The 10206-nt window shown below is 45.0% G+C and overlaps 1 protein-coding gene across 1 annotated transcript; it reads left to right on the top strand.

Moving 5' to 3' along the window:
• Positions 1-8987: 8987 nt before the first annotated feature.
• LOC308475299 (olfactory receptor 52L1-like) lies at positions 8988-9932 on the top strand (the record flags this gene model as incomplete). Its single annotated transcript, XM_081002368.1, has 1 exon — positions 8988-9932. One exon carries the CDS (start codon positions 8988-8990, stop codon positions 9930-9932), a length of 945 nt encoding a protein of 314 aa, XP_080858494.1.
• Between the last annotated feature and the right edge of the window lie 274 nt (positions 9933-10206).

The following is a 10206-nucleotide window of genomic DNA, read 5'->3' as shown; positions in this document are numbered from 1 at the left end:
CAGAAACAGCTAGCAAGATAGGAGAAAAACACAACCATTAAAAAGCAATTAAGCACTAATTAGAATTTAATAATAATAATAATAATAATAATAATAATAATAATAATATCCCGCCCTCCCCAGCCAAAGCTGGGCTCAGAGTGGCTAACAACAATAAATGCTCAACTATTAAAGCCTGCAGATAAATCACCACAGCACCAGCCCTTTCCTTCAAAACAGTCCATTCCCAAAGTCTGTTGGAACTGGAAGGTCGTTACCTGCTGATGTAAGGACAACAAAGAAGGAGCCAGTCTAGCTTCTCTTGGGAGGAAGTTCCAAAGCTGTCTGAGAGCAGCCACCACCAAGAAGACCCTTTCCTACGTCCCCACTAAACATCCCTGCGAGGGGAGTGGGACTGAGAGAAGGGCCCTCCCCCAAGGTCTCAGACCCTGGGCAGCTTCGTGCGAGGGAATGTAGTCTTTCAGATAAAAAGGTAAAGGGTGTGGCGCACATCCTGGGGGCATGGTGAGCTGCCCGTGGGGTGTGGCGTGCATCCCAGGGGTGTGGCATGCCGCCCACAGGGGCGGGGCACCCGGCGCGGTGGGGGAGTGTGGTGCGTGTCGGGGGCAGCTGCGATGGTACCCCCCCGATGGTGTTGGGGGCGGTCCGCTCCCTCCGCCCCCCCTTCCTCTGCCAGTGGCTTGTGGGGGGTCTTGCATGAGGGAAAACATAGTGATGTAGAATCTCAGACAGGAGTTCATCCAACAAGAAAAGTTTTAGTAACAAAAATAAGTTTGTGAGACAAAGTTTGGTCAGGAGATGGATTCTGTCAAGTAAAAGTCAACTTATTACTGAAACATGTCATTACAATCACAGCTTCTCTTAAACATCAGTTGCTAAAAACCAGGTGTTACACTTCAGGTTTCCAGAACAGGTGGTAAACGGCTCAACTCCGTTTCTGTCACTTTACTCTCGTTCCTTAGTTATCCCAGTGAAAAACATTTGACATAGTACAGCTTCCTTCACGGCTTAATACTTTGGTTTGTGAATGAGGGGCCACTTTTCCTCATTCCCCCCCCTACCCCCCAATTATTTTTATTCATTTTCCAAATTATTACAAATCAAACCAAATTAAATTAATACAATTCCTTAAAATCAGGTTTCCTGGTGAAACAGCACAGCTTCCTTCACGGCTTAATATTTTGGAGACCCAAGAGGAAGAGCGTCTTCCCACATCTTCTCTCTCCAGCTTAATTCCCATCTGAATACTCCCTCCAGACCCTCAACATGGTCTCCCTATCTAAGCTGTGAGGTTCTTTCCTCTGGCTCCATAGATATTCTCCCCCGATAGGATGTTCCTCTCAGATCAGGGCTTTGCACCAGATGAGTCTTGGGGTCCCTTCCAACTCTGCAATTCTCTCTTTCTGTGACGGAGGGATTCCTCCTGCTCCTCCTTTGGGCATGGTGGTGCTGAGGAGCATCTCTCCTGGGACCTTGTGCCAGGGAGCCCTGACCCTCCTGCACCTGTGAAATCTGCCTGCTTCTGCAGCTTCCTTCTGAGGCGACTCCTTCCCTCAGGCCAGTGACATCGATCCCCTGAGTGATCCCTGATCCCTCACACAACTCTCTCACGCGAGGGAGTTCCAGTGGAGAGCAGCTGGCAGAGTCTGGGAGGAGGGCATCCTTGGAGATGCCAGTGCAGAGGGCACATGGGCACTTAAAGTCACCTCAGCATCAACATCATCGGGCAGCCTGACCAAGGCTGAGACACTGAGCAGGAGCCGCAGAACTGGCTGGGATGTGGAGGTGGCCTATGGGCAGCAGGTAAGCCTGGGAGGGAGGCTGGAAGGGCTGGGGCAGGCTCACGTCTCAGAGAAAGAGGCCAATGAAGAACAGAATCACAGAATGGGAGAACTGGAGGGGATCCCCCAGGGTCATCTAGCCCAGCCCCTGCCATGCAGCGATCGCAGCTAAACGCTCCCTGGCAGGTGGCCACCCATCTTCCCTTTAAAGGCCTCCAAGGAAGGAAAGCCCACCCACTTCTGAGAAAGTCTGTTCCACCACCCAACAGCTCCTGTCTTCAGAAAGTGATGTGTAATGTTCAGTCAGAATCTCCTTTCTGGTAGATAGAAGCCATCAGTTTGAGTCCTCCCCTCTGGAGAAGCAGAAGACAAGCTTGCTCCATCTTCCAGGGCTCTTCAGATACTTGAAGACGGCTCTCGGGTCACCTCATCTTCTCTTCTCTGGGCATCCCCAACTCCCTCCCCCCTTCATCACAAGGATTCGTTTCCAGGCCCCTGACCACCCTTCCCACAAACCTCCCAGTAGTTGTTCAATATCTTCCTTAAACTGGACACAGGACTCCAGGTGGAGTAAAATACCTAAACACTTCTGAGCCCTCAGCCGTGAATGAAATCGAGCTCAGGGCAGGGTGGAAGCACAATAAGATACCCCACTTGAAACCATCAAGATCTCAACATGGGCATAGCCAGGATTTAGGTTAGAGGGAGAGGACACCCCCCGCCATCATCCTCTGTCAGATTCAGAATGAAATGCCTCAACAACAGTTGTTTTAAACTGATTTCTTTTTTTCTTTTTTTTAATAAATTTTTATTAATTTTCCAAACACAAAATAAAAAAAACAAACAATACACAATACACAGACATACAAACATATAAACATGTATAATTTCATAACCATTTTTTCATAAACCTTACTTTCCGGACTTCCCCATACCTCCCCTTTTCTGCATCCTTGTTTTATATTTCTTCAGCAACTCCTCAGTCAACTAATTATTCAATTCAATTTCTTTTAAGTTCTTCTAATATTGTTAATTACAGCTGCAATTCTCTGTTTCCCAACCCCTTGACATTTTAACATTCCTGAATTTTACAACAAGTTCTAAGATAAACTTTGAATTTCTTCCAATCTTCTTCCACTGTCTCTTTCCCCTGGTCACGGATTCTGCCAGTCAACTCCGCCAGTCCCATGTAGTCGATCACCTTCGTCTGCCATTCTTCCAGTGTGGGTAGTTGTTGTGTCTTCCAATACTTTGCTAGAAGAATCCTTGCTGCTGTGGTCGCATACATAAAAAACGTCCTGTCCTTCCTTCTCACCAATTGGCCGACGATGCCCAGGAGAAAAGCCTCAGGTTTTTTAGGGAAGGTCCATTTAAGAACCTTCTTAATTTCATTATAGATCATTTCCCAAAAAGCTTTTATCCTCGGGCAGGTCCACCAAAGGTGATAAAAAGTACCTTCAGTCTCATTACATTTCCAACATTTGTTATTGGGCAGATGATAAATTTTTGCAAGCTTGACTGGGGTCATGTACCACCTATACATCATTTTCATAATGTTTTCTCTTAAGGCATTACATGCCGTAAATTTAGTACCGGTGGTCCACAGCTGTTCCCAGTCAGCAAACATAATGTTATGACCAATATCTTGTGCCCATTTTATCATAGCTGATTTCACTGTTTCGTCCTGTGTGTTCCATTTCAACAGCAGATTATACATTCTCGACAGATTCTTAGTATTGGGTTCTAACAGTTCTGTTTCTAATTTTGACCTCTCCATCTGGAAACCTATTTTCCTGTCCTGTTTAAATGTCTCGTTTATCTGAAGGTAGTGCAACCAATCTCGCACTTTGGACTTTAATTTCTCATAACTCTGTAATTTAACTTTTTCCCCATCTTGTTCTAAAATTTCACAATATTTTGGCCATTTAGACTCCATATTAAGTTTTTTCACCTCTTTAGCTTCCATTGGTGACAACCACCTGGGAGTTTTACTTTCCAATAAATCTTTATACCGCATCCAAACATTATATAATGCTTTCCTAACAATATGGTTTTTGAAACCTTTATGCAGTTTTACCTTATCATACCATATGTATGCATGCCAGCCAAATCTATTGTCAAACCCTTCTAGATCCAAAATGTCTGTATTCTCAAGAAGTAGCCAATGTTTCAACCAGCAGAAAGCCGCCGATTCATAGTAGAGTCTTAAGTCCGGCAGGGCAAACCCCCCTCTATCTTTTGCATCAGTTAGAATCTTAAATTTTATTCTGGGCTTTTTGCCCTGCCAGACAAATTTAGATATATCTTTCTGCCACTTCTTGAAACAGTCCATCTTGTCCAAAATCTGCAATGTCTGGAATAAAAACAACATTCTAGGCAATACATTCATCTTGATAACAGCAATTCGACCTAACAAAGAAAGTTTCAACCTTGACCATATTTCTAGATCTTTCTTTACCTCTGTCCAACATTTGTCATAATTGTCCTTAAATAAATTCACATTCTTAGATGTTAAGTTTACCCCCAGGTACTTTACTTTTTTCGTTATCACTAAACCTGTTTCATTCTGAAACTTCTCTTTTTCAGCCAATGTTAAATTTTTGTCCAACACTTTCATTTTCTGTTTGTTCAGTTTAAATCCTGCTACTTGACCAAATATCTCAATTAGTTCTAATACTCTTTTAGTACTAGTATCTGGCTGTTGCAAGGTCAGTACTAGGTCATCTGCAAATGCCCTTAGCTTGTAATGTCTAGCTCCGACTTGTACTCCTTTAACCAACTGGTCTCCTCTAATCATGTTTAACAAAACCTCCAGGACTAATATAAAAAGTAAAGGGGATATTGGGCACCCCTGTCGTGTACCTTTTTCTATAGATATTTCTTCCGTAACCACATTGTTTACAATTAACTTTGCTTTTTGTTTAGAATATATTGCACCTATACCGTTTTCAAACCCTTGACCTACCCCCATCCCTTGGAGATTCTTCTTCATAAAGCTCCAACCAATATTATCAAAGGCTTTCTCCGCGTCCACAAAAATTAAAACAGCCTTCCTATTGATGTCCACTTCTAACAGTTCCAAAATGTCTATAATGTTCCTCACATTATCCGACATATGTCTCCCTGGAAGAAAGCCAGTTTGGTCCTTATGAATCTCCCCTACCAACACTCTCTTCAGTCTTTTTGCCATAATGTCTGCAAAAATTTTGTAATCCACATTGAGTAATGATATAGGGCGGTAGTTTTTAACCTGGTTCTTTTCAGTCTCAGTTTTCGGTATAAGTGAAATAAAGGCTTCTTTCCACGACTCCGGTGCCTTTTTCCCCTCCAAAATTTCATTACATACTTCCTTCAGTGGTTGTACTAACCATTCCTTCAACGCTTTATAATATCTGGCGGTCAAACCATCTGGTCCTGGAGATTTTCCCAATTGCATCTTCTGAATGGCACCCTCTATTTCTTGTCCTGTTATTTTCTCATTCAAAATCCTTCTGCTTTGCTCTGAAATTTTTGGTAATCCATGTTTCTTAACAAATTCTTCTATTTCCTGTTCGTTAACTGGCCCTTGTGCATATAATTTCCTGAAGTAACTTTGAAAACAATTACTTATCTCGTTTGGTTTGTGGATAATCTTTCCATCCACTTCTAAACTTGTCACAGTGTTCAGTTTTTGCCTCTTTTTCAATTGCCATGACAGAAATTTCCCACATTTATCTGCTGATTCAAATGTCTTTTGTCTCATTTGCTTTATTTTCCATTCTATCTCTTGATTCATCAATTCCATATATTGCACCTGATAGTGCTTTATTTCTCTCAGAATCTCATGGGACTTTGGTTTAGACCTCAATTTCTTTTCACCTTCTTTTATTTTTTCCAGAATTTTTTCTTTCCTTTCATTTTGCTTTTTCCTCTTTATGGAGTTCTGTTGTATTAGGAAACCTCGCATCACGGCCTTACTTGCGTCCCAGATTATTCTTTTTTCCACTTCTGTTCTCAAATTTATCTCAAAGTAATCTTTCAGTGTTTTTTGGGCCTTCTTATAAATCTCTTCATCTCTAAATAGGGTGTCATTCATTCTCCATCTAAAGGATCCAGTTGATGTTAGTTTCATCTCCATCCTTACAGCATTATGGTCGGAGCAAGTCTTTGAGCAGATTTCTACCTTTTTGATCCTTGGCGCCATACTGCTAGTTACCCAAATTTGGTCAATTCTTGTCCATGTCATTTTTGCTTCAGAGAAAAAAGTTCCCTCTCTCTCAAGAGGGTTCCTTGTTCTCCAAATGTCAATCAAGTCCATAGTTTCAGTCATTTCAAAAAAAGTCTTTGGTAGTCTCCCTTCTTTGGAAATTACTTGTCTCTGTGCTTTGTCCATATTTGTGGAAACTACACCATTCATGTCTCCCATCATTACTACTCTATAGTCTAGATAGTCCATTAAAGTCTCATGCAACTTCTTAAAGAATTCCGCCTTCCCGTCATTTGGTGCATAAATTCCGACTATCAAGATTTTTTCTCCTTGAACTTGTATTTCAATTGCCAGGTATCTTCCTTGTTCATCTTTAAATATCATCTTTGGAGCCAATTTTTCTTTTGCATAAATCACCACGCCTCTTTTCTTAACTTTGTCTGATGAAATAAATTCCTGTCCAAGTCTCTTGTTTACCAATAATTTCCTATGTGTCCTGGTCACATGGGTCTCTTGTAGACATATTAGGTCTAATTGTTCTCTTTTCAAAATATGAAAAACTTGGCGTCTTTTTCGGGGAAGGTTCAAACCATTACAATTCCAGCTAAGAAGTTGCAGAGACATTTTGTTATTAAGTACCTGTTCCTCCGACTGCTCCTAGCTTTTGTTCGTCTTCAGATGGTGGTATGAGTCCAAATGACAAGTTTGCAATGTCTGTCACTCCTTTTTCTTGTATTGTTGTTTCTACTGTTCCTTTCTGCAAGTCCTCCTGATATCTCTCCAAAAACTGTTCTTTATCTTGAACTGTTCTTATTTTGACCTTCCTTCCTTTGAAGTTAAAAGACAATCCTTGTGGAAACTCCCACCTGAAGGGTATGATATTTTTCTTCAGCAGGTAGACCAAATCTTTGTAGAAGGCTCTCACCTCCAAAATATATTTAGGGATATCTTTAAAAATTTGTACTTGACTATTTTCAATCTCCAATGCCTTTTGGTAATGCAAGTTCAATATTTTATCTCTTTCTCCTTTGGATCTCAATGTGATCAAACAATCCCTTGGCTTCTTACCTTGCCTCCTGCCCAGCCGGAAAGCTGTTGTTATTTCAAGTTCTTCTTCCTGCAGCTCCTCTTGCCAAAATTCCGTAAAGTTCTGTGTAAGGAAGTCCACAAGGCTGTCTCCCTCACTCTCGGGAACCAATCTCAATTTCAAATTTCTCTCTTTTCTCTGTAATTCCAGCAAAGATAGGGCTGCATCATGTTCATTCACTTTTTTTGTAATCGGCACAAGCTCCTCCCTTGTCTCCTCTGCAGTATTTTTTGCACTTTCAGCAATCTTTCGTGTTTCAGAGCTTTCTTGAATTAATTTATTAATAGATTCTGTATTAGATGTTACACTTGCAGTATTCAAATCCAATCTTGCTGTCAGTTCTGTCAATTTTTTTGAATTTTCCGTAGACAGCTTTGTCAGTGCTTCTAAAGATTGGTTTATTTTGAGCAGTGCCTGTGTCATTGAATCCATAGATGCTGTTGCCACTTTCTCCTGTGCAGCTGGTGGTATGCCGGGTATTGAGCCCCTTTTCTTTTGTGTCTGTTTTGCTTTGGATCTAGTTGTTATCTCTTCTGCTGGACCACTCATATCCTCAAGGTCGTTCTCACAGGAAAGACTTGCAAGTGGAAAATCCCACTGTTTCTTTTTCACTGTAACAGTTTCTCTTTATACCCTCTAGAGGGAGCATTTGATTGTATCCAAGTGAAAAGAGAAAGAACAAGGAAACATAGAGCAATCAACAAAAAATCCAAGAGTCCACAGTAAAAGTTTCTGTCGCACTTTTTCAGTATAGTCACAAGTTCAACAAAGTAATTCCATTAAAGTCCCGTAACTTTGTCTCAGACAAAACCCCAACTTTGTATCCAGTCTAAACTGACAGTTCACTTTCCCGGTGCCTTACTCAGGCAGTCCGTCCTGGGGATTTGGCAGTGGAAGATGTTTTTTTCCTCAGTTAATTTCAGGCAGATTAACAGTGTCCAGTTTTCTTCCCCCCTTCTCCTGCTTACTGGGGGGAAGTTTAAGTCAAATGTCAGGTTTGACAGCTCAAAGATAATTTTCTTTCAAATGCAGCTTTACTCTTTCGTTGCTTTAATTGCCATGCAGATCGGGGAGGCAGACTTCCTTAATTTATGCCTTTCCCGTTTTCAGCCAAATTTCAGGATTTAAATTTAAATGTCCCGTTCAGTCCCTCCGTCTTACTCACGGGGTTTACAGTCGAATTTCTGGTTCAGGAAGGAATCGGCGCTCTCCGTTCATGGTGACGCGGCTTCACTCCACGGGCTGGGTTGCGACTCTCAGCACCGCGCTCACCCCCGATGCCGCTCCGTAGCCTTTAAAAAGGCTCTTTTACAGTACCGGGGGGCGCAAAAGGTGCCCACCGAGTCTCCTTGTTCACAGGCTTCAGCGCCTGTGATTTTAGGGGTCCCCCGCTTGCCGTAGCGGGTCAGACCCAAACTCGCGGAGCAGTCCTCCTCCGGAGCTCGAAGCGAGAACCGCCATTAAACGCTGGCGCCGACCGGAAGTCTCTAAACTGATTTCTTTTCGCCCCAAGTGCTCAGAGAATCCTGTCAAAACCTTTCTACAATTTCTCCTTTGTACTTGATTTAGGGGGGAGCAGCTGCCCCCCACGCCCCCTGGCAATGCCCATGGATCTCAATCCCATGCCCACCCCCCACCCCGAATCAAGACTCTTGATAGGAGCCAGGATGATGTCTCTTCTCTGACTCCAACCAGGAAGTCAGAGGCAGCCATGCTTCTGAAGGCCAGTGGCTGGAAGCCACAGAAGGAGAGAGTTGTTCTTGTGCTCAGATCCTGCTTGCGGGTTTCCCTCAAAGGGCATCTGGGTCCCGCTGTGAGAACAGAATGCTGGGCTAGATGGGTCCTCTCTGGCCTGATCTGGCAGCCTCTCCCAGCTTCTCTCACCATCCATTCTCCGATTTGCTTTTCCCAGGTGTCTGGAGCTGCCACAGTGATGACGACCGTGGGCAACATCAGCCTCCGGCCCCTCACCTTCCTCCTGACTGGCATCCCTGGCCTGGAGGCCTCCCAGCACTGGCTCTCCATCCCACTCTGCTCCATGTATGTGCTGGCTCTGCTGGGGAACGCCTTGCTCCTCGGGGTCATCAAGCTGGAGCCCAGCCTCCACGAGCCCATGTACCTCTTCCTGGCTGCCTTGGCTGTCACTGACCTGGTCCTCTCCACCACCACCCTGCCCCAAATGCTGGCCATCCTGTGGCTAGGGCCCTGCACAATCAGCTTCCATGCCTGCCTGGCTCAGATGTTCCTCATCCATGCCTTCTCCTCCGTGGAGTCGGGCATCCTGGTGGCCATGGCCCTGGACCGCTACGTGGCCATCTGCCTTCCCCTGAGACACTCGGCTATCTTGCGGACATCCACTGTGGCCAAGGCGGTGCTGCTGATCTTCCTCCGGGGTCTGATCCTCATTGCTCCCTTTGGCCTGCTCCTCCAGAGGCTGCCTTTCTGTGGCCACAGGGTCGTCCTCCACGCCTACTGTGAGCACATGGCAGTGGTTAAGCTGGCCTGCGCAGACACCACCGTGAACAGGATGTATGGCCTCTTTGTGGCCCTCTTTGTGGTGGGCATGGACGTCCTCTCCATCGCTCTCTCCTACACCCTGATCCTGCGAGCCGTCTTCCGCCTGCCCTCCACTCAGGAGCGGCTGAAGGCCCTCAGCACCTGTGCTTCCCATGGCTGTGTGATCCTCATCTTCTACATCCCAGGGCTCTTCTCCTTCCTCACCCACCGCTTTGGCCACAGAGTCCCCCACCAGGTCCACATCCTCCTGGCCACCCTGTACCTCTTGGTGCCACCCATGCTCAACCCCATCGTGTACGGGGTGAAAACGAAGCCAATCCGAAGCAGGGTGGCCAGGGTCTTCTACGGGAGGGTGGCTTGAGTCTGGGGGGAATGATCCGGAAGGGTGGGCTGCCCCCAGCAGCCTTTGCAGCATCAGAAGGCCGTCCCTGAACCACACTGGCTAAGATGACTCTGTCCCCCCCACCCACAGCATCCAGAAAAGGCAGAGGCACTTTCTCAGTCTTGGTGTCCTGGGAAAAGGCAGAGTTTCTTGGTTAGGATGGTTCTGACATGGTGGTTTCCCCCCCCCCCAAAGGACTGCACGACCTGCAACGTGGAGGAGGAGAGAGTTCAGAGCAGGTCACCCCTCCCAA

The sequence above is a fragment of the Podarcis pityusensis genome (genome assembly GCF_964106645.2).
Source record: "Podarcis pityusensis genome assembly, chromosome: 4".
Taxonomy (NCBI): domain Eukaryota; kingdom Metazoa; phylum Chordata; class Lepidosauria; order Squamata; family Lacertidae; genus Podarcis; species Podarcis pityusensis.
The sequence above is the reverse complement of the archived record's forward strand: the minus strand, read 5'-3'. Positions and strand labels throughout refer to the sequence as shown.